We start from the raw sequence: 25,181 nt of genomic DNA, 5'->3' as shown, positions 1-25,181 counted from the left end.
GAACCATTCCAAAACTATTGTCTATTCCCAAAACTAGGTCATGTCTGTTTCATAATTGTGGAACTACAAATAACTAATGAATATTTGAAGTAATAACCAGCCTTCAAAAATTAAATATTTTTTTAGGGCCAGGGATTTAGCTCAGCAGTGTAAATGCTTGCCTGGCAAGTACAAGGTGCTGAGTTCCATCCCCGGTACAAAAAAAAAAAAAAAAAAAAAAAAAAACAGACACTAAATATTTTGTTTGCGTTAAGGAAGGTATGGTCATACATTGTACTAGTGATCATTATATTGCAGTAATATACATTAAAAGTGATTGAGCTTTATGTATCAAAATCATTCATGCTGGCTATTTAGCTCAGTCACAGAAGCGCCCGCCTGGCAAGTGCAAGGCTGAGAGCTTGATCCCCAGTACCAAAAAATATATATATCATTCTTAGCCTTTGATCCAATGATCTACTTCAGAGAACTAATGTTCACAAAAAAACTCATAATGAAAAATAATCATTTGCTAGTTTGACAACAAACCTAATGGATGCCATGCTATGTGCTAGGTACTGGTGAAAACACAATCTCTGATGTCAAAGAATTTATAATTTAGAAAGAGATGGTTCTCAAAGTGCTATTTCTAATAGCAACAAGTTAAAGATTACTTAAATTTCTAGTAATATATAAATGGCTAAATACAGTTTATTACAACTATATGAGAGATTATCATTACAAAATAGTTTTTATGATATGAAAAAATGTTATGTCATGTTATGTTATTAATTGTAAAAAGTAAGAAACCAGATGTGGTTCAATTATATACAAAAATGCATAGAAAAAACTAAAAAGAAACATGTCAAAGTATTAAGGAGTGTTTTAGGTGATTTCCATCACTCTTAATACTTTAATATGATTTCAAAATATTCTATAAGCAGTATATTTTGTTTTATGATCAGAAAAGATATTTAGAAAAGCAAGAAATTAATAAATTCTATTAAAATATGAATCTCACTTTTATGCACAATCTTACAAAGTCACACTCAGAAGTAGAGAGTAGTAAATTTCTGTTAGATCATTGAACAGAATGGTTTGCACTGTCAATGTTTGAGTGTCTAGCTACTTTTTGTGCTTTGATTTTTTAACTTTAACAATTACTTTTAAGATGACAATATGTAATGTATCAACTAGCAATTTTATGATGTTAATTTTTTTGAATTCTATATTATTCTTTTTTCTATTTTTTTCTTTTCTTTCATTCTTTAAATAAAAAAAAAACTAAGAAATGAACCAATAACAGATGCAAGAGTGGGTGTGGGGGACAAGAAACACTTCACTGTTGGTGCAAATGTAGATTGGTGCAACCATTGTGAAAATCAATGTGGAGATTCCTCAGAAGACTACGATTTGAGGTCCCATTTGACCCAGCTAGACCCATTCTGGATATCTTCCCAGAAGAATTAAAAACTTACCATAGCAATACATGGGGACCCATGTTTATAGCAGCACAATTTGTGATAGCTAGATCTTGAAAACAATTCAAATGCTCATCAACCAAGGAATGGATAAAAAAGATGTGGTCTTTTTACACAGTGGAGTAGCACTCAGCCATGAAGAAGGATAAACTGGAGACTTTTATAGGCAAATGGATGCAATTTGAGATCATATTCATAAGTGAAATAATCCAGATGGACATGTGTAAACGTCATATGTCTCCCTAGTGTGGGAAGCTGAAAGAGTAAATAAGATACAAAAGGTACAATGGATATCATAAAATGGGAAAAAGCTTCAAAAGGAAAGAGAAACTGGGATGAAGGAATGTAGAAAAGAAGGGAAAAGAATATATATATATATATATATATATATATATATTCTTTTATATATATATATATATATATGAGACTTAAGATAGTACACGAATAAGAAACATATAACTTTTTTGGCAGTGCTGATAGTTGGATCAGTGTCTTGTGCATGCTTTACTGCTGAGTTAGGTCCTTTAATTCAGAGTTGTATAGTGTTCTAATTTTGAAGCTATTGTTTCTTTCATTTCTTTTCATAGGCAGCTCTGGAAGCACTAGATGAGCTGGACTTATTTGGTGTGAAAGGTGGGCCCCAGTCAGTTATCCATGTCCTACCTGATGAAGTACAACACTGTCAGGTAAGGAAATAATAGACCATGTTATATCAAAATTTATTCTTATTCAGATTCCAGCTTAGCAAGGACAATAGAATAAAGAGAGCTAAAGGACAGCTAACTTGCTGTCATGTGCAGGCATTTATTGTGCCATTGCCATGTGCCAGCAAATATTTTTATTAAGCATCCAATAATGAGATAAACCTGAGAACAGCAGCTATAAAGTAGATCATAGTCCTGTTCTCTCATCTAAAGTTTTAAAAGAACTCCACCATAGTAAGTGAAATTCTCCACTGCTATCATTCTATCATTCTTCCTAAGAATATCCTTTACTGGTCCAGGGATTTAGCTCATTGGCTCAAAGGCTTGCCTGGTAAGTATGAGGTCATGAGTTCAATCCCCAGTATCAAGAAAATAATTCAAACAAGAATATCCTTTTATAAATACCCAGACAGATCAGAGGATAACAGATTTCAAATATTGACAGTGGCTCTAAAATATTTTCGGATCCCTGGTTGCCTCCGGGTCACATATTTGGAGATTAGACTGTTCAGACTATTAGTGGGGCAAATATGTATCTTAAGTTTTGTTTAGGAATATTCTTGTTATTCAGTGATTAAAGTTTTTCTCACTGGCACAATTAATCTTTCTTTTTCTTCAAACTCTGATTAGAGACTATTGGTATGCTAATGAATATCAACTCACCTTCTGATTTGAAAATTTTCCATGGAAAAAGTGTATTTCAGCAGCATTGGAGCTGAGCCCTCCCAATCCTGCTTATCAGCAGCTATATTTTGTCTTAATTCTATCCTTAAATGGCTGCTAATGGAACAATAGGACTGTGCGTGAGAATGATGTGAGAATAGATTTTATCCATGAGCAGCTCTAAGAATCAGGATGGGGAAGCACTAAGAAAAGTATTAAAACAAGGGATAATCTACAAAACTAACAAGTTTTTAATGCTTTTGCTAGTGAATGTTTAAATTTTCTTCTGAAAGATCTTCCTCATAAATCTTCTGAAATTAAAGCTGCCAGTTTTACAATGTTGAAGTTTTGGGTAATGTATCATGTTTGTCTTCTTCTCTCTTAGTCTATCCTTAATTCACTACTGCCCCGGGCTTCAACATCCAAAGAGGTTGATGCTAGTCTGCTCTCCGTAATTTCCTACCCGGCCTTTGCTGTTGAAGATAGCCAGTTGGTGGAGCTGACAAAACAGGAAATCATCACCAAGCTTCAGGTGAATCTATATGTGCTCTCTTTAAGACTGTGATTTTATGAAGAAATTTAGTGCCTTTTGAGGACCTTAAGTATGACCTGCATCAGTGAATTGAAGAAATTTCTATTTTTAGAATTATCCTCTTCTAAATGCTGTTAGGTTTTTTGACACTATTGAGAGACAGAGACAGAGACAAGGAGGCCTTTACTGTGGGTAGGGGAGGGCTGCAGGAGAAATGCAAGTACCCAATGAAAGAATAAAGGGGTGATTATTGTTTCAAAAAAAATTATTTAGTCATTTCTTATGTTTGTCTTAATTAAAGAAAACATTCAAAAAAAATTAGGATATATAAATAGTAACTCTTTTTGATTTCCTATTAACTTGTTTTGAAGTCCTGTAGTACTCCCACGATCTTGTTTTGACTGATTAGACTCTGTTCCATTCTATATGATAGTATCAAGTTTGAAGACATAGGCAACTACTTTGAAGACAATAAGATTCACTAAGATACCCATTCTGGTTTGACTATTGTCTTCTTTGGAAGTCCTGTAATGTTTACAATGCCTAAGTTTTATTGGTCTTGTTCTCTACTGTTTTGTCCAACTTTATAATATCTAATAAGATAGACAATTCTTTTTAAGGAAACAAGGGACAACGTTGATAACCATTGTTGATAAACTTGTACTCTGTTCTACACCATGTGCTACGTCTATCCTTGGTATTGACTGACAGCTTTGTTTTGCCATATTTGACTGTATTCTTCCCCCCCCCAAGAAAGTAATAAGCACTAAGGAGTAATAAAATCCAAGATGTGTAAATTTTGTTGTAAAAAAGAGAGGGAAAAAAAAAAAAAGAAAAGGAGCTCTAACGGATATAACAGCAAGTGTGTTTGGGGGTGTTAAATAGCTGACTTTATCAATGTTTTTGGAACATTGAACACAGCTGTTTGCAGTCTCCCTGTTTGAATGTCCACCTTGTGTTCTTTGATACTGTGATTTGAGGAACTATTTTCAAGAAAATAGTGTGTAATCTACTAGCAGGTAATTTCTTACTGTTATGGTTTTTTGTTTTGTTTTGTTTTGTTTTGTTTTGTAGTTCTGTATTGCGTGTACCCTTACGCCGCTTTGGTTTGTTTTGTGTTTTTCTCTTTTTCCTCTTAAATAAAAAAAAAAAAAAAAGAATAAAGGGGTGAGCAAGCTTTTATTAGGTCTGATTGGGAAGACTTTGAAGGACAGGTTAAGAGGTCATATCAGCAGTGGATTGAAGGAGCTTTGGTACATGCCAAAGAGAAAGCAGGAAGTCTGTTTTGGGCTGAGGGGACAAAAAAGAAGAAGTCTGATAAACTTTCATTTGTCTTTCATCATGTTGGACCACTGCCATCATGACTTGGCGAATTTTATGTGGGTGGAAATACATCAAATACTTTTTAAAAAGCTTCTACTTTCTACAGTTAGTACTGATGGGAATGCAAAATGAGATATCTACTTGGGAAAATGGTTTAACTATTTTTTTTACAAATTTATACATGTATATGACCTAATAACTTCATCCATAGATACCCGTGCTACAGAAATGAAAACTCAGTTTTACATAGAAATATGTACACAAGTATTTATAGAAGTTTTAGACATAATTTCAAAGAACCCCTGGAAACACCCTTCAATAAAAGTATATACAAATTACAATGCATTCCAGTGAAGTACTATCCAATAATTAAAGCGAACTACTGATTTATGTGATAATATGGGTGACTCATATATGTTTTTCGAAGAGAAAAAAAAGAATCAGATGACTACATTGTTGTACAATTCTACTTATTCTACTTTATGACACTTTGGAAAAGGCAAGAGTGAAGAGGGAAAAGAGATTAATGTCTCTAGAAGTTGAGAGGAGAGATTGTCTATAAATATGCAACACTGGAGAATTTTGAAGGTAATGGAGTAGCTCTCTATAGAACTGTGCTGGTAGCTTCATGACTCTGTATAGTTTGTAAATACCTATGAAATTGTATACCATAAAAAGTAAATTTAAAAAATCAAGCACATGCCTGGCAAGCACAAGGTCCTTAGTTTGGTTCCTGGTATCCTCTCCAAAAAATATTAAAAAATCAACTAAAGTATATAAGAAAAATGAACTACAGACTGAAAAATGAGACTAACTGCACTGCAAATGAATCATATAACCATACTAAAAGGGATAAAGAGAGAAGTTGGCTCAGAAAACTGCTTTGACCGGATATTGTAAACCTAAATACTAAAATAAGCATACACACTGTTCTTCAGGGATTAACAAACTATAGTCCGTGAACTGTCCAATTGTCCTTGTAAAGTTTTATTGGAACACAGTCCAGCTATGTTTATACACCATGTACTACTGCTTTCAAGGTACAGTAACAGAGCTGAGTAGTGGAAACAGAGACAATATAGCCTGAAAAACCTAAAATATTTACTACCTAGCCTTTTAGGAAAGAATTTGCCTGGCACAGCACCTGTTTAACAAGCACAAGGCCTTGAATTTGATCCCCAGTACCAAGAAAGAAAGAAAGGAAAAAAGAAAGAATTTACCAACTTTTACTCTAGTTGATAAATTTATTTCTCTTATTTTTCTCAAAGAATGGATGTTTTGATCAAAAAAAGGAGAACTGCTTCACAACATATCATAGTCAAAATCCCAGAAACTCAGAACAAAGAAAGAATACTAAAAGCGGTTAGAGAAAAGTACCAAATCACCTATAAGAGTAAAGCTGTCAGAATAATAGATTTCTCAATACAAACCTAAAAGGCTAAGGAGAGCTTGGAGTGAAGATTTTCAAGCCCTGAAACAAAACAATTGCTAACCCAGATTACTATATCATTCAAAAGTATCCTTCAAAATTGATTGAGAAGTAAAAACATCCCATGATAAACTAAAGAAACTCATGACCACCAAACCAGCACTGCAGAAAATACTTAAGATAATCCTAGAGACAAGGAGGAAAACAACTCAAGGGCACAAGAGAAAGAATCTCACTGGAAAAGTAGTTAAGCAAAAAGAAGACAGAAAGGAAGCAAGCACACAAAAGGAATCAGTACATGTTTTTCAACAATTAACACTCAATGTAAATAGGCTTAACTCTCCAACTGAAAGACATACACTGGCAGATTGGGTCAGAAAATAAGACCTAGCTATGTGCTGCCTACAAAAGACACATCTCACCCATGAAGACACTTGCCAACTGAACAATGTATTTCAGGTCACAGACCAGGAAGCTCCAGCTGCTCAAGCGTGGAGCAGTGTCCACATGGTGGGCAGGGGCTAGGAGACTTTGGAGATGCACTCAAGTAGGGACAAGTTCTACTTGGAGTTTGACCATTCTTACAGCATTTTAAAGGCTGACCTTTGAGAAGGCTGCAAGGTAGGCAAAGTGTAGTGGTTGAGACTTAACTTTTCTATGTCTGAGGTTCCTGTGTGATCTCTACTAGGATGATCCTTGAGTATGATGAGTTAGGACAGCTCCTGCCAAAGCTCTTGCCCAGGGCAAAGGATCAGTCCAATGAGCACCAACTGCCAGACCTCCTCTCTTGATCTGCATTGATGGGTTTAGAATAGAATGGATCAAGTTTTGTATGTCTAATAGTGGGAGCCTGCCAACCACCTGCTGGGCAGAGGCCCTGGTTTAAGGACTATATGACTTGTATTCATTCATTCATCATGTCTCTTGCATCTGAGCTGCCCAAAGCTACTGCCAAGAAAATATCACTGGAGTTGACACAGGGACCTTGATGTTAGACTGACTCTCTGAGTTACAGGATGTATTCTTTGGAGAGGATATTACAAAAAGGAGAAAAATTAGACTTGCATGTTGGAGAGAAGAAATCAGCCTTCTTCATCAGACGATAGAGTATTATTGGGTGCCCCTGCCTGACACTTGTGCGAAACTGGCCATGAAACAACCAGGAGAAGACTTGAGCAATCTTTCCTCTTTTTAAAATCTTTTGAAAATACTTTATTACATTTGGACAATGTATATACTGTATGTTATTAAGTATACCTAGCTGATACAGAACAATGATCTTTAGTATATTATAATATATCCTATATAACATATAAATGAAACATAATTTTTAAAAAAGCAGGTCATAGTATACTAAAAAGCCACATTCTGGTGCTTCAAAATACTGCTATATGAGGTATTTCATGTATTTATTTGATATAAAATATACATAAAATAGATATTACATGAGTTTCAGTATTTATTGGGTATAAAATATATGTGTGAAATTGTAAAATGTAGAAAAGCTAATTATGTTTTCATATTCCATTATATTAAAAAATGAATGGTGTTGCGACCTAAACTTTTTCATAAATACTACACAATTGCAATCATGCTTACCAACAGGACTCCTTTGAATCTAATCATTTGACATAGAGAAAGTAGATATAAACATACACAAATGACTTCTCTTTTCCTGTAGATTTTGCAACAATAAGTAAATGTAATACAAGAAAGACAAACAGAGTAACATGGGACCTGCAACCCAAAATACAACATATATATATCCCACATTTATGCATTGACAGCAGAGATGAACCATTGCCAAAGAGACTGTGTGGTGTGATGAGATCATGGTATTTATCATCTGCCACTTTACAATACAGGGTCAACAAACCATATTTTCAGTAAAAGATAAAGAATTTTTTTAAAACCCTATCCATCAGTAATATAAATAAAATATTCTTTTCTCCAACAATAGTAATATAGGCAATACAATTCAACTGTTTTCAATGTAATCAAACTGCCTTTGATATATATATATATATATATGTATGTATGTATATGTATATATATGTATGTATGTATATGTATATATATATATGGAAATATTGACAAGAATGGTCACAGTATGATGAAAATGTGGAATAAAGAAATATATATTCTTCCATATGCCAATTATATACAAAAAAGTATCCAGAAGGACCTCAGTAACATTAAGAATTTCTATTATAGTTAGTTGAAAATATTTTTCAGTCTGAAGATTAATAGAAGAAAGCTATAATCCTGAATGCCTTAGTCAAATTTATGCTCTGGCAACACAGAGCTTACCAGCTCTCGGGTACATCTTGCTTATTTCTCTCGTCTTTGGCTTCCTCTGCTCCTTATTCTTCATTGACCTTTCCAGCACAGCCCCTGTATCCATCAGGAAACAACATTTTGGCTTGTGTCCACTGTGACTGTTTCTACAGTCTTGGACAAAACTACCACCATGTTTTTGGCTTTTAAGGTTAAAAAATCTGTTGCAATTGTAGTTAGGGCGACTCTCCAGATAGTCACATTGGAGCATTTTCCAAAGCTCATTGGTTACTGTTGATCACATGGTAGAAATGGAAACCCAAGGATACCTTGGGGATCAAGTGATTATTGAACTTAACGAACTCTTCATTGGTAAAGTGAAAGACAGCACATAATGGTAATTCTTTCAAAGCCAGAATCAAGGGTCAGTTGTCAATTTTGTTTGAGTAGAAAAGATAGCCAGATAGCTTCTTCCTGTTCCAAGTAGGAAAGGGGGAAAACCTACCCTAGTGCCAAGTTGCTACCCAGGAAGTATGACTTCCCATACTGAAAACAATCCCAAGAAGTTGTCCCCTGTAGGATATGTAAACAAGTTTGTCATCATTTCTGTCTATAGTTGGTTAACTATAGGATAGAAGAGCACTATGGCATAGCAGACAGGAAGCAGAGAGCTCAAGCAATTTTTCTGAAGTTCTTTCAAACAGGCCTAAAGATTGGCCTCTAATATTTTCAAGAATAGCTAAAGAACCTCAGAACATACCCCAGAGGACAAGCCCCTCAGTGGAAAAAGGAAGTGATACCTTTAATGAATTGGCTCCTGTGAAGACCCACCTGAACCCAGCTGGTGTGAAGAATAGTGACATTTTTGATTCCTCAGTTACTGCCACTTAACCATTAGTACACCCAAACAAACCCAAGGCCTGCACATTCTCATGTGAAGAAAAACACTGAAAATTGGACCTTAACGCTGAAACAAGTACCTCACCCCCAAAAAGAGCTTCTCACACAGGGCAGATTGAGAGAAATGGATCCCTAAAGTAGCCACAGTCCATGACCATGTTAACAGCCATAAGCCCAAGCTGAAGCCATGGCCTTATTCTCACCACAAGGTCATAAACCCACTGGAAATCAATTCTAACATCTTCAAGTAAAAGACGCTAGAGAAGCTGTTCTTTCATTTCTGGTCAGATGATGAATTCAAGAGTTAGGATAATGTTTATTCCAATGAGGAGGGATTGGGAGGATGTGTGTGTGTGTGTGTGTGTGTGTGTGTGTGTGTGTGTGTGCATGTGTAGCTTCTCAAAGGCCCTACTGCCATTTTAGCAGCTGCACTGAGGACCATGCCTTCCGTACTGCCAATGGACATGTCTACAGGCATACGTTGAGACCCCTTCACATCTACTTGTGTTGTCCTTGCTGATAGAGCAGAATTCATAGGCAGGTGAGGGCAGGGAGACAGTGTGGGGCATTGGGAGGCTTGGTAGATCTCTGTCCTTGTATGATGGCTGACTTGGTATCTAGGAACAGTTGTTTGATAGAACAATAGAGCAACATGTCAGTTCCTGTAGAAAGGAGGAAGACACCATAAGCAGAAACATTAAGATGATGGGAATCTCTTTTGATACAAATGCTTCTTACCCAATAAAACTAGCCAACATGTAACTAGCCCACTTCTGAGATTACCACAGAAACCCAAAGCCTTTTTCATTTTATCCCTATTGTATTTGAAACACATGATGTTCACATTCCTTCTGTGGAGTTTGGTATGTGCACATAACATATCTCAATTCCTTTTGTCATTGCTATTTTCACTACGCTCTGTCTCTTGGTCTTTTTCCCATTTGAAAAACATTTCTCTCCTTATTTCCTATTACCTTTTCTTTTGCTCTTTATATTTTGAGTTTCTCATGTATGAGAAACCATGTGATATTTAAGCTTGGGTGTCTGACATATCATTTAATATTGTGGTCTCAAAGTGCATCAATTTTCCTACAAATAATTCAAGTTTTTCATTCCTTATGGCACAGTATACTCCATTTTGTGTGATAATCACATTGTCTTTATCCACTAATCTCTTGGTAAACACATAGGTTGCTTCCTACAGCCTCTCCAGCATTTGTGATTATTTGCTTTACAATAGACAGCCATTCTTTCTGGGGTAATGTGAAACCTCCGTGTTGTTTCAATTTGCATTTCTCTAAAGGCCAGCAATATCAAGGATTTCTTTTGCCAGTGCCATCTGATTTTATCACAGTAGCTTTTTAGTATAATTTCAAGTCAGGGATTGTGATGCCTCCTGCCTTGCCTTTGTTGCCCAGAATTGCACTTGATATTTTCTTCTGGTTGATAGGTCTCTTCTGGTTACAAATGAATTTCAGGAATTTTTTTTCTAGTTCTGTAAGTTATGCTAATGATATTTTAATTGGGATTGCATTAAATTTGTACAACAAATTTAGGAGTATGGTCATTTTCACTATGTTGGTTTTTCCTATCCATCTGCAAGGGTTATCTTTCCATTTTCTGATATCTTTTACAATCTCCTTTTTCAGAGTACAGTAATTTTGAGTGTATAAATCTTTTGCTTCCTTTGCCGGAACGATTGCTAAGTATTTCATTTTTCTTGAATGCTATTGTGAATGGTATGGTTTCCCTAATTTCTCTTTCAGTGAGTTTGTTATTTGTGCACAAGAATGCTATTAATTTTTGAGTATTGACTTTATATCCAACTACACTACTGAATTTGGTTATTAAATCTAGAAGTCTTTTGGTGGAGTTTTTGGGGTGTTATATATAGAGTATTATGTCATCTGTGAATAATGACAGTTTAACTTCTTCCTTTCCTATATTTATTCCTTTTATTTCTCTTGTCTAATTGCTCTGGCTATGTTTCCAGGACTGTGTTGAATAGGAGCAGTGATAGTGGACATCTTTGTTTTGTTCCTGATTTTAGAATGAAAGTTTTCAATTTTGGTTCATTTAAAGTGATGTTGCCTGTTGGTTTATCATAGATGGCTTTTATTAGATTGAAGTAAAGACCATCTATTCTGATTTTCCATAGGGCTTTTATCATGAATGAGTGTTGGACTTTGTCAAAAGTTTTTTCTGCATCTATTGAGATGATCATGTGATTTGTGTCTTTGGCTCTGTTGATATAGTGTACTACATTTCCTTATTTGCATATGTTGAATCATCCCTATGTTCCTAGGATAAATCCCACTTGGTCATAATGTATAATCTTCTTGATGATTTGCTGCATCTTTTTTGCTAATATGTTGTTGAGGATTTTTGTATCTATGTTCCTTAGAGAGATTAGCCTGAAGTTCTATGTTTTAGTTGGGTCGTTCTTTGGTTTTAGTTATCAGTATAATACTTGTCTCCAGGAATGAGTTAGGGGCATTGCTACCATTTCAAATTCATTAGTGAGTTTGAAGAGTATTAATGAGTTTGAAGAGTATTGGCAATTAGTTCTCTAAATTTCTTGTGGAATTCAGCCATGAATTCTTCAGGGCCTGAGTTTTTATTTTTTCATACTTTTTTATTACATTTTCAATCTCATTAACTGACATAGGGTTATTCAGAATTTTTATATCTTCTTGATGCAGCTTCGGCAACTCATAAGTGTCTAGGAATCTGTCTATTTTTTCTGTGTTTTCCATTCTACATGAAGAAAAAATTTCAAAGTAGGTATTAATGATCTTCTGAATTCCACAGGATCTGTAATGATGTCACCCTTTTCATTCCTCAGTGCATGAATCTGAGTTTTTTCTTTCCTTTTTTTGATAAGGTTGGCTAAGAGTTCATTAATTTTATTTATTCTTTAGAAGAGCATACTCTTTGATTCATTAATTCTTTGTATTTGTTTTCTAAGTTACAACTTTGTTAATCTCTGCTCTGATCTTTATAATTTCTTCCCTTGGATGAGTTTTGGGTTTGTCTTCTCTTTCTTCTCCTCCTCCTCCTCCTCCTCCTCCTCCTCCTCCTCCTCCTCCTCCTCCTTCTTCTTCTTCTTCTTCTTCTTCTTCTAGAAGCTTGAGATGCATCATTAGATTGTTTATTTGTCTTTCTGTTTTCCCAATGTTAGAATTCACTGCTATAAATTTCCCATTTAGGACTTCTTTCATTGCATCACACAGGTTCTGGTATGTTATATCTGTAGTTTCATTTCACTGAAGATATTGTTTAATTTCTTCTTTGATTTCATCTGTAACCCATTGGTTGTTCAAGAGAGTGTCATTTAATTTCCATGTGTTAGTGGAGTTTTTACTGTTTCTTTTGCCATTAATTTCCAATTTCATTGCACTGTAGTCAGATAATATGCATGGGATAATTTCAATTCCTTTGCATTTACTTAAGCATGTTCTGCTAGCTAGTATGTGGTCTGTTTCAGAGAGCTTCCCATGTGCTTCTAAGAAGAATATGCATTCTGGTGTTGCTTAGTGGAAAACTCTGTACACATTTAAGTCCAATTTTTGCAGGTTTGATTCAGTTCTGATATTTCTTTGTTGATTTTTTGTCTAGTTGATCTATCTCTTTGTGACAATGGAGTATTAAGGTTTCCCATTAAAATTGTGTTGCTGTTTATTTTATTTTTCATGTCTATTAATATTTGTCTTACATAGTCAGTTGCCCCTGTATTTGGTGCATGTATATTTAGGATTGTTATCTCTTTCTCTTGAGGTTTTCTCCTAACAAGTGTGTAGTGACCTTCTTTATCTCTTTTTATCATTCTTGGTTTTAAGTTCACACTGTCTGAAAACAGAATAGATACCTCTGCTTTTTTTCTGGATTCCTGTTGCATGGAAGATTGTTGTGCATCCTTTCACTTTCAGTCTATCAATTTCTTTTTTAGTTGTATCTGTTTCTTGTCTACAACCTATTGTTGGATATTTTTATTGATGCATTCTGCCAATCTGTTTCTTTTGATTGGTGAATTAAGATCATTTACATTGATGGTTATAACTGATATATGTTTGCTTATCTTTGTCATGTTAATTTCCAGGTGTTAGTTCCCTGTTTATCACGTGTTTAATTGGTTGCCCTGCTTGGAGGTTTCTTTTGGTTGTTGTTTATCTTGGTTACTTTTCTGTCATTGCTGAGCCACAATACTTGATGCCCAAAATGAAGAAAGGAGAGTTTATTTAGCTAACAATTTTTGGAGGTTCAGCTGGTTCCAAGGCAGGTTAGTGTGGCTAAGAAGAAACCATTCATAGCAGCTACAAGCAATAAGAGCAAAAAGGGAAAAGGGGGGCAAAAAAGAGGAAATCATGCCTCCTCTCCTCCCTTATATTGTATGCCAGCTACCTGCCCTTGGGCAGGTGCAGCACTCACACTGCCAATTCCAGTGCTACAAGAATCACTCACAAATACTAGATTCAGCTGCATCCATGACTGCATGAGGCTTTGGATGGCCACTCAAACACAAACCATAACATTGTTCTTAGAATTGTGATGATTTTTATCTTTATCCAAAATATCTTTTCATACTCTTTGTAGGCTTGGTTTGGTGGTCATGAATTTCTTCAGTTGCTCTTTGTCATGGAAGTATCTTATTTGTCAATTAATTTTATTTTTTATTTTGAATAGAATAAAACTGAAAGAAATAAAACAGAATAGAATCAATCCAAACAAAACAATGAACATGGTACAAGACTCAAAACAGGATAAAAGGAAATCAATAATGGCTACTGTAATAATACCTCTTGTTATTTTCAAAATAATTGCCCATACCATCAGGCATAATAAAATCAAACAAAACAGAACAGAATGAAGAGAATCAAAAGAAAATAAGTAAATCAATACAGGTCTTCAAAACAAGAAAATATAAAATCAATAATGGCTATAATAATACATTTTATTATTTTTGAAATAGTTGTCCATGCTGTCACATATAATAAAATCAAACAAAACAAACAGAATAAAATCAAACTAAACAGAACAATGAAAACAATACATGATTTCAAAACAGGATAATAGATTAATAATGGCCACTGCCTTTCCTTTTTGGACATTTAATCTCCTTTCACTTTCACAATATCTATTTCTCCATCAACTTTAAAAGATAGTATCTCAAGGTACATCAATCTGGGTTAGAAGTTGTTTTTTTCTTTTCAGGACTTAAAATACTTCACTCCAAGCTCTTTTTGACTTGAGGGTTGTGTTGAGAAGTCTGTCATGATTCTGATGGGCTTTCTTTCATAGGTGATCTGTTTCTTTTCCCTGATAGCTTTTACTGTTCTGTTCTTGAACTGAATTTCCAGAATCTTGATTCTTATAGGCCTTGATGTAGTTTTATTTTAGTCATGGCTGTTTGGGGTTCTGTATGATTCATTTATTTGTAGTCAAATTCTTTATCCATATTGGGGAAGTTTTCTGCCATTATTTCTGTGAAGAGATTTTCACGGCATTTACAATGAGAGCTTTCTCATTGAACCCAGTCAAACATGTTATTCTTCTTTGCTTTATCCTTAAGGTATTATATTGATTTTTCATGGTCTCTTGCTATTATTAAGATATTTATTTTTTAATTTTATTTAAAGAAAGACAAAGCAAAACAGAAAATGGGCAGAAATAGTACATACTTTCAAAGAAAAGAAACAAACAGTAATAAATCACTAGTTCATGTATATATGTTGTCCCCCCACAAATAGTTGTTCAAGACACAAAAGTGGAACATACAAATGGGAATTCAACCAGGGAGACTGCAAACAGTTCTGTTCAACTATCCAACAAAAACTAAGTAATATGCCTATCAATCCCATACACTTAGACATGTACACATTTATCCATATCTTCATTTATGCTGAAACCTAACAAAACTTAGTAGATTAAAACCCTTCTGAACAAAGATTAATAATATTGCTGGATTTCACATCATAACACTCTGGAATCAGCACTGGGTACTTCAATGCCCCTTTTTTTTTCCTTCAAAGTATTTGTTCATTTCATCATGTGTCATAAGATCAGTTCTCATTAACTCTTTATAGGTTTTACACAAGCATAAGTCTTAACACATATTTCTATCCTTTCTATATTAGAGGGAGAAACAGGACAAAGCAGGACAGAACTAAACATATTCCTATAGACACATAAAACTAAAAAGACATATAAAACTGCTGTATAAGGAGTTCTACCATGGTCACTGTGCTGTCTCTTGTTATCTTCTACAGAATTGGCTATATCATCAGATAAAGTATAATTGAACATATCAGTACATAACAGAATTAATAGAAATACAACTTTGTAGTTAGTGTAGAGCTACAAAAACAGGTAGTAATCAAATCAGAACGGATATCATAGTGAATCATTGTCATTTTCAGTATAGTTGTCTACACTCCTCAACTTGATACCAGCAACCTAACAGTTTTGAATAAAATCTGTCAATAATAAGCAGCAATCAAGTCAGATTTAACTAAGATCAGCCATGATACAACAGTATAAGTCATACAGGGATCTGGATTGAGTTAACAGGAAATTAAAGATGATCACTGTTCTATGTCCTGATGCCTTCGGGACAGCTGTCTCTGCCCTCAGATCCAGTGTTTGTATACAAACTAGGATGGAACAAGTTCCATCTAAGCAGAATGGTGCGAGTAATAAGGGTTTTAATTCCTGATACACTATTAGCAATATCTTTTGCTGTCTTTTTAAAGACTGTTCCTCCCCTTTCACTCCTCCAGGATGTACTGTGTATTTTTGGGTAACCCCAACATTCATGGTTTTATACTGTGGGGGCAGCCTGCTATTTACCTAAGTGTTTCCAAACTTTCTCACTCCTGGACTGGATTTCTAATTATATTTCTTCACTTATTAAAGCCTGTCTTTTCAACCTATCCATAAATACTGGTCCAGTTACCCCTATTACTCTCTGTTTCCCTATTATATCAAGTTCCATTTTCTCATATTTGATTTTGGTCCATATACCCTTCTTCACGTTAATTATATTTCCTATAAAGAGTCTCTCAGTGGACCCTACCTCTTGATCCACTCTGCCTGTGATTCTCTCTTTTTCCCCTTAAGTTAGTGTATCTAGGCCATCTATATTAGAAATTATATCTAACCTTCTCTCCCTCATTTCTGTTGTGCTCTTTTTCCGTCATTAGTTGTCTGTTTGTCTTCTTCATTTTGCTTTTTGTTCCATTCGCTGGGGCCTCTCTGCCACTGTTCCTGAAACCCTGGTGCTTTTCTCTCTTTTTAGAATGTCCTGTAGTGTTCTCTGTAGAGTTGGATTGGTGGTTGCGAATTCCTCCAGTTCCTCTTCATCTTGGAAGTATCTTGTTTCTCCATTAATTTCTAGGGACAATTGTGCAGGATACATCAATCTTGGATGGATGTTATTTTCTTTCAAGGCCTGGATTATTTCACCCCACATGCTTCTGGATTTGATGGTGTGTGCTGAGAAGTCTGCTGCAATTCTGATGGGTTTTCCCTTGTAAGTGATCTGTTTCTTGTCTCTGACAGCTTTTATTTTTATTTTTTTTGCCCTTGAACTTTACTTTTATTTTTTTTTATTTTTTATTTTATTTTTTTTAAATTTTATTTAAGGAGAAAAGAAAAAAAAGCAGGGAAAGGGTACAAGTTATACAGTTTTACAGAAAAAAATGAACAGTAGGAAATCACTAGTTAATGGATTACATATTGTCATCTTAGAAATAATTGTTCAAGTCACAAAATTAAAGCTTGTAAAGTGGACATTCCATCAATGATACTGCAAACAGTTCTGTTCATTGATCCAATAAAACTCTGTGATATCATTTTCTACCTTATACACTTAAATATACATGCAGTTATATAGTTTGGAGCACTTTCTTTTCCTCTCTTTTGTACCATGACTATTACATATTTTGGGTTTCATTGCTCCCACGGTTCTTATTACTTTTTTGGAAGAGAGTAAAACCAAATGTGACATAACAGAACAGAATCGGTCAAGTCAAAAGGGTGGACATAATAGATAATGTAAAAACAACAATGGTTACCATAATGCCTCCCGCTATCTCTAATAGAATTGCCTATATCGTTAGTTATAATACAATTGAACAAAAGAGTAAAGAATAAAACCGACAAAACCAAAACATTGGAGACATTGTAGGTCTTCAAAAGTAGCTAAAAGTCAACAAGAATGGGCGTCATAATGAATCTCATTATTTTCACAGCTGATGCCTAAACTTTCGAACCTGATACTATCCAGCAAAACAGAATAGGGGAACATCAGTTAAAAACCAGATGGTGAGAGTAATACAGGGCTTTAAATCAAGGTAATGAAAAGTCAAAGTGGGTTACTATAATATATCCTGCTATTTTTTTTCCTTTAATTAAAAGGATAAAGATAAAAAAGTAAATAATGGAATGGAGATTGAGATAAAAGAGGGCATAACAACGAAACAGCGCAGATCAAAACATAACCATTTAAGCAGAATAGTGTTTCACCACCAGATAATCCTAACCTAAAAGTAGTTACCATATTGTCTCTTTCTTTGAAATCCTTGAGTACAGCTTTTAATATTCTGTTCTTATATTGGATTTCTGGAGTCTTGATTATTATATGCCTGGGTGTAGTTCTGTTTTGGTTGTAAATAGCTGGAGTTCTGCAAAAGCAACAGGTGAAGGAGTTTCAATTCAAGAGACAGTTCAGGAAAGAAAGAGGGTCAGTATAAGAAAACAGAAAAGATCTGGGGTGCCCTCACTGGCCTCTCTGCGTGTCTGGAGGACTCTGGATTTCTGCGCCCAGACTGCTGGAGTTCCCTCAGGCTTCCCGGTGCAGTGAAGGAGAGAGGTGGGTTTGAGGCTTCCACATCAGCCTCCCCATTCCCGGCTTCATTTGGAGACCTGCTGAGCTCCCCATAGGTGGGCTGGCCCACACTACCAGCCTAGCCCAGCCTGTTTAGCTGCCGCGCCTGGCCATAGGTCTGCAGAGGAGGAGCTGGGCAGATCTGGGGTGCCCTCACTGGCCTCGCTGCGTGTCTGGAGGACTCTGGATTTCTGCGCCCAGACTGCTGGAGTTCCCTCAGGCTTCCCGGTGCAGTGAAGGAGAGAGGTGGGTTTGAGGCTTCCACATCAGCCTCCCCATTCCCGGCTTCATTTGGAGACCTGCTGAGCTCCCCATAGGTGGGCTGGCCCACACTACCAGCCTAGCCCAGCCTGTTTAGCTGCCGCGCCTGGCCATAGGTCTGCAGAGGAGGAGCTGAGCACATCTGGGGTGCCCTCACTGGCCTCTCTGCGTGTCTGGAGGACTCTAGATTTCTGCGCCCAGACTACTGGAGTTCCCTCAGGCTTCCAGGTGCAGTGAAGGGGAGAGGTGGGTTTGAGGCTTCCACATCAGCCTCCCCATTCCCGGCTTCATTTGGAGACCTGCTGAGCTCCCGATAGGTGGGCTGGCCCACACTACCAGCCTAGCCCAGCCTGTTTAGCTGCCGCGCCTGGCCATAGGTCTGCAGAGGAGGAGCTGGGCAGATCTGGGGTGCCCTCACTGGCCTCTCTGCGTGTCTGGAGGACTCTGGATATCTGCGCCCAGTCTGCTGGAATTCCCTCAGGCTTCCAGGTGCAGTGAAGGGGAGAGGTGGGTTTGAGGCTTCCACATCAGCCTCCCCATTCCCGGCTTCATTTGGAGACCTGCTGAGCTCCCCATAGGTGGGCTGGCCCACACTACCAGCCTAGCCCAGCCTGTTTAGCTGCCGCGCCTGGCCATAGGTCTGCAGAGGAGGAGCTGGGCAGATCTGGGGTGCCCTCACTGGCCTCTCTGCGTGTCTGGAGGACTCTGGATATCTGCGCCCAGTCTGCTGGAATTCCCTCAGGCTTCCAGGTGCAGTGAAGGGGAGAGGTGGGTTTGAGGCTTCCACATCAGCCTCCCCATTCCTGGCTTCATTTGGAGACCTGCTGAGCACCCGATAGGTGGGCTGGCCCACACTACCAGCCTAGCCCAGCCTGTTTAGCTGCCGCGCCTGGCCATAGGTCTGCAGAGGAGGAGCTGGGCAGATCTGGGGTGCCCTCACCGGCCTCTCTGCGTGTCTGGAAGACTGTGGATATCTCTGCAACCAGGGAGGGTCCACAGGTTCTTGAAGCACTGCGGCCTGTGGTGAGTACCCTAACCCGGCTGTGATTGAAGAACTGTGGAGCTTCCAAGGGCAGGTGGCCGCACAGTGTCCCTGAGGCCCAGCTTGTCTGGAACTGCGGAGTTCTGAGCAGGCAGAGGAGGGCCACTGGTTCTGTAAGCCTAATGGCTTGGAGTAGCGCGGCGCCAGAGTCCCAGTAGCTCCAAACATAGAAGGAGATTTTCAACAGATCCTGAGGAAGCTTTCAAATAACACTTGAAACACAGAAATATAGGAAAATGACAAAACGAAAGAGCAAATTACAACCTCAAACCTCCAGCCCATCTCAAGAAACCCTAGGAGCGATGTATATAGAAGAAAATATATCCCATTCACCTCATATATCGGACACAATAGCCACTGAAATTGACAAGCAACTCCAGGAAGCTTTAAAGAAATTCAAACTCGAAATAATCTCCCAGATAAAAGAAGAAATGATAAAAGAAATGAAAGAGATTCTAAATATATCTAAAGAAAACACAGATAAAAAATTGGAGGAACTAAACAAAAAGATAGAATCCCTAGACGAGCAATATAAGAAACAAACAGAATACATAATGCAGATGCACAGAGATATACAGGAAATAAAAAACTCCACTGAAAGTTGTAAAAACCGCCTTAATGAAAGTGAAGATAGAATTTCAGACCTTGAAGACAGGATTGCAGCTAGTGAACAGGAAAGGAAAGATCTTTTGAAAATAACAAGGAACCAGGAAACAACAATTCAACAACTGCAAGACGATGCAAAGAAGAATAACATAAGAATGATAGGGATTAATGAAAGAGAGGGAGACAACATGAAGGATGTCAGGAGGATATTTAGAGAAGTAATAGCTGAAAATTTCCCAAGCGTGAGATCAGAAACTGACATCAGGATCAGTGAAGCATATAGAACTCCAAACAGTCATAACCAAAATAAAACTACACCCAGACATATAATAGTCACCATCCCAGAAATCCAACACAAGAATAGATTATTAAAAGCTGTCAGAGAGAAAAGACAAATCACTTATAAAGGAAAACCTATCAGAATCACAGCAGACTTCTCAGCACAAACGATAAAGTCAAGAAGAGCATGGAGTGAAGTATTCCAGATCCTAAAGCAAAATGATTTCCAACCAAGACTGATATATCCTGCAAAACTATCATTCAAAATAGATGGTGCAATACGATACTTCCATGACAAAGAACAGCTGAAGAACTTTATGAACACCAAACCAACCCTGCAAAAAATATTGAAAGACAGTTTAGATACACAAAGGAAAAAAGCACTAAGCAAAGCAAATAATTAAACAGAACCGAAAGATAAAGATGCAACAGCAGAGAGATAACATTCCTACAATTAACCAGCATTTAACAGTAATAACCATTAATGTAAATGGTCTCAATGCACCAATCAAAAGAAACAGACTAGCAGAATGGATCAAGAAACAAAATCCAACCATATGCTGTTTACAGGAAACCCATCTAACCCAGAAAGATACTCACAGACTGAAAGTCAAAGGATGGAAAACAATTCTTCATGCAGCAGGAATCCAAAAAAAGGCAGGAGTAGCCATTCTGTTTGCAGACAACGTGAACTTTAAACCAACAATGACCATAAAGGACAAAGAAGGTCACTACATACTCGTAAGGGGAAAACTCCAAGAGGAAGAGATAACTATCTTAAATATATACGCACCAAACTCCAGAGCACCCAGTTATATAAAACAATTATTAACAGAAATGAAAACTCAAATTATCAGTAACACAATTGTAACAGGAGACCTTAATACACCACTGACACCAAGGGACAGATCAACCAGACAGAAAATGAGCAAAGAAATAACAGAACTGAATCACACCTGTGAACAAATGGGTTTGATAGACATATACAGAATGTTCCACCCAACAACATCAGAATACACATTCTTCTCAGCAGTACATGGATCATTTTCTAAAATAGACCATATATTAGCTCACAGAACATATTTAAGCAAATGCAAAAGAGTTGAAATCATCCCTTGCATATTATCAGATCATAGCGCTCTGAAATTAGAAATTAATGACAAAGGATACTGCAAAAATTCCGCAAACACATGGAAACTAAATAACACACTCTTGAGTAATCAGTGGGTCACAGAAGAAATTAAAGAAGAAATTAAACAATACCTAAAAGAAAATGAAAATGCAGATACAACTTACCGGAATCTGTGGGATGCAATGAAAGCCGTTCTGAGAGGAAAATTTATTGCACTGAGTTCCCACATCAGGAAAACAGAACGAATACAAATAAATAACTTGATGCTACACCTCAAACAGCTAGAAAAAGAAGAGCAAGTCAAGCCCAAAGCCAAAAGAAGAGAGAAAATTATAAAAATCAGAGCAGAAATCAATGCAAAGAGACTAAGAAAACAATACAAAGAATCAACGAATCAAAGAGTTGGTTCTTTGAAAGAATAAATAAAATCGATAAGCCCCTAGCCAACCTTATTAAAAAAAGGAAAGAAAAAGCTCAAATTCATGCAATAAGAAATGAAAAAGGAGAAATCACTACAGACCCAATAGAAATACAGAGGATCATCAACACCTATTTCGAAAACCTCTACTCTCAAAAGTTTGATAACACAGAAGAAATAGACAGATTTCTTGAAGCATATGAAGTACCAAAGCTAGATCAAGAGGATATAAAACTGTTGAATAACCCAATCTCTGCTAATGAAATTGAGAATGTAATTGGGTCCTTGCCCACCAAGAAGAGCCCAGGCCCAGATGGATTCACTGCAGAATTCTACAAGAAATATAAAGAAGACCTAATGCCGACACTCCTCAAACTATTCAATGAAATTGAAAGGGAAGCAATCCTTCCTAAGTCATTCCTGGAAGCAAATATTACTCTAGTACCAAAACCTGAGAAAGACCCAACTATAAAAGAGAACTATAGACCGATCTCCCTAATGAACACAGATGCAAAAATCCTCAATAAAATATTGGCAAATAGGATCCAGCAAATCATTAAGAAGATTATACACCATGACCAGGTGGGATTCATCCCAGGAATGCAAGGATGGTTCAACATACACAAATCAATAAATGTAATCCACCATATCAATAAAGCCAAAAATAAGAATCACATGATCATCTCTATAGATGCAGAAAAAGCCTTCGATAAGGTCCAACACTTATTCATGATAAGAACTTTACAGAAAATTGGAATAAATGGTCTTTACCTCAATATAATAAAGGCCATTTATGACAAACCAACAGCCAGCATCATACTAAATGGCCAAAAATTGAAAGCCTTTACTTTAAAGTCGGGTACAAGACAAGGATGTCCTTTATCACCACTCCTATTTAATATAGTACTGGAAGTACTAGCCAGAGCAATTAGGCAAGAAAGAGAAATAAAAGGGGTAAAGATAGGAAAAGAAGAAGTTAAATTATCATTGTTTGCAGATGACATGATACTCTACATAGAAGACCCCCTAAACTCCATTGAAATACTCTTAGATACAATAAATAAATTCAGTAATGTGGCTGGATACAAAATCAATACTCAGAAATCAATAGCATTCCTATACACGAACAACAAAATTACAGAGAGGGAAATAAGAGAAACTGGACTATTCACATTAGCAAGCAAAAAAATGAAATATTTAGGAATTACTCTTACGAAAGAAGTGAAAGACTTATACAGTGAAAATTATAATACACTGAAAAAGGAAATTGAAGATGATCTCAGAAAATGGAAAGACATCCCTTGCTCATGGATAGGAAGAACAAACATTGTGAAAATGGCCATTCTCCCAAAACTGTTATACAGATTCAATGCAATCCCAATAGAAATACCATCAACATACCTTATAGATCTAGAGAAATCACTCCTAAATTTCATCTGGAACCAGAAGAGACCTAGAATCGCAAAGGCAATTCTAAGCAGCAAAGACAAAGCAGGAGGCATCACAATCCCTGACTTGAAGTTATACTACAAAGCAACAGTAGTAAAATCAATATGGTATTGGAATCAAAACAGAGCTGAAGATCAATGGAATAGATTAGAAGATACAACCACAACTACAAACACACTCAACCACCTCATCTTTGATAAAGGGGCCAAACAGGTTCACTGGAAGAATGACAGTCTCTTTAATAAATGGTGTTGGAAAAACTGGCTCTCCATTTGCCGAAAACTAAAACTAGACCCATTTCTATCACCATGTACTAAATTAAAATCTAAATGGGTCAAAGATCTGAATATTAAAACAGAAACACTAAATCTATTGGAAGACAAATTGGGTAGAAACCTTGAAGACATAGGAGTAGGTAGAGAATTCATGAACAGGACTCAAACTGCATGGGAAATACTTCCCAGAATCAATAACTGGGACCACTTCTTATTAAAAAGTTTCTGCATGTCAAAAGAAATCTCCAGCATAGTGAAAAGAAAACCCACAAACTGGGAAAATATTTTAGTGAACTCTCTCTCAGACAAGGGCCTCTTGTCTAAAACATACAAAGAATTAAAGAAACTCAGACCTCCGAAATTCAAAGATCCAATCCAAAAATGGGCATCTGAGATGAATATGCAATTCTCAGATGAAGAAATGCTCATCATCATTGGTCATTAGAGAAATGCAAATCAAAACCACACTGAGATACCATCTCACTCCTGAAAGAATGGCCAGGATCAAGAAAACCGACAACAAATGCTGGAGAGGCTGTGGGGAAAAAGGAACTCTCCTGCACTGCTGGTGGGAGTGTAGACTGGTACAGCCTTTGTGTAGATCTGTCTGGAGATTTCTCAAAAAGTTGGGACTGGAAATCCCATTTATTCCAGCTATTCCACTTCTAGGCATATTCCCAGAAGAACTGAAAGCATCATACCACAGTGATTTATGTGCACCTATGTTTATAGCAGCACAATTTGTAATCGCCAGATCTTGGAAACAACCCAAGTGCCCATCAACTGAGGAATGGATAAAAAAGTTGTGGTATTTCTATACAATGGAGTATTATTCAGCTATAAAGAAGGATCACATTGAGATATTTATCAATAAATGGGCGCAGCTTTAGACCATACTCATAAGTGAAATAAATCAATCTCGCATGTGTGAATACTGAATAGTTTCCCTAATGTAAGTAATGATTAAAATATATAAAAATATGTGGTAATCATGATTCCCCATTAGGTGGCCTTGAAACCTTATAAAGTTTTCACTCATTAATTAGAAAGGCTTTATTCTGGGCTTCTTGATATGAAAATATTTGAAGCTAGAGTATATGAAGTTTTACCCAAATATTTCAAGGAAAAAGACACTATGGTAACTACTATTAAGTCAGGTTATAAGGTGGTGAAGTACTAGGTTATTGAAACAGTCATGCTGTGACCTCTATTGTTATATTGTTATGTCCTGTTTTATCTCAATCTCCCCCTTATTGTTTCAAAAAAAATTATTTAGTCATTTCTTATGTTTGTCTTAATTAAAGAAAAAATTCAAAAAAATTAGGATATATAAATAGTAACTCTTTTCGATTTCCTATTAACTTGTTTTGAAGTCCTGTAGTACTCCCACGATCTTGTTTTGACTGATTAGACTCTATATGATAGTATCAAGTTTCTATATGATAGTATCAAGTTTGAAGACATAGGCAACTACTTTGAAGACAATAAGATTCACTAAGATACCCATTCTGGTTTGACTATTGTCTTCTTTGGAAGTCCTGTAATGT

General features: G+C 36.5%; 1 protein-coding gene across 5 annotated transcripts in view; it reads left to right on the top strand.

Annotated features, from left to right (window-relative positions):
- Positions 1–25,181, top strand: part of Phka1 (phosphorylase kinase regulatory subunit alpha 1) — a 174,842-nt gene that overhangs the window by 34,022 nt on the left and 115,639 nt on the right. For all 5 annotated transcript variants that reach the window (XM_063246086.1, XM_063246087.1, XM_003470985.5 and 2 more), the window contains exons 7-8: positions 2,048–2,146; positions 3,213–3,359. In XM_063246086.1, coding sequence (XP_063102156.1) covers positions 2,048–2,146; positions 3,213–3,359 — 246 coding nt within the window. The remainder of the gene's footprint in view (positions 1–2,047; positions 2,147–3,212; positions 3,360–25,181) is intronic.

This window comes from Cavia porcellus, unplaced genomic scaffold (assembly GCF_034190915.1).
Source record: "Cavia porcellus strain 051 isolate PalLab524CR breed Dunkin Hartley unplaced genomic scaffold, mCavPor4.1 scaffold_3, whole genome shotgun sequence".
In the NCBI taxonomy this organism is placed as follows: domain Eukaryota; kingdom Metazoa; phylum Chordata; class Mammalia; order Rodentia; family Caviidae; genus Cavia; species Cavia porcellus.
This window is presented reverse-complemented; position numbering and strand designations above follow the sequence as displayed.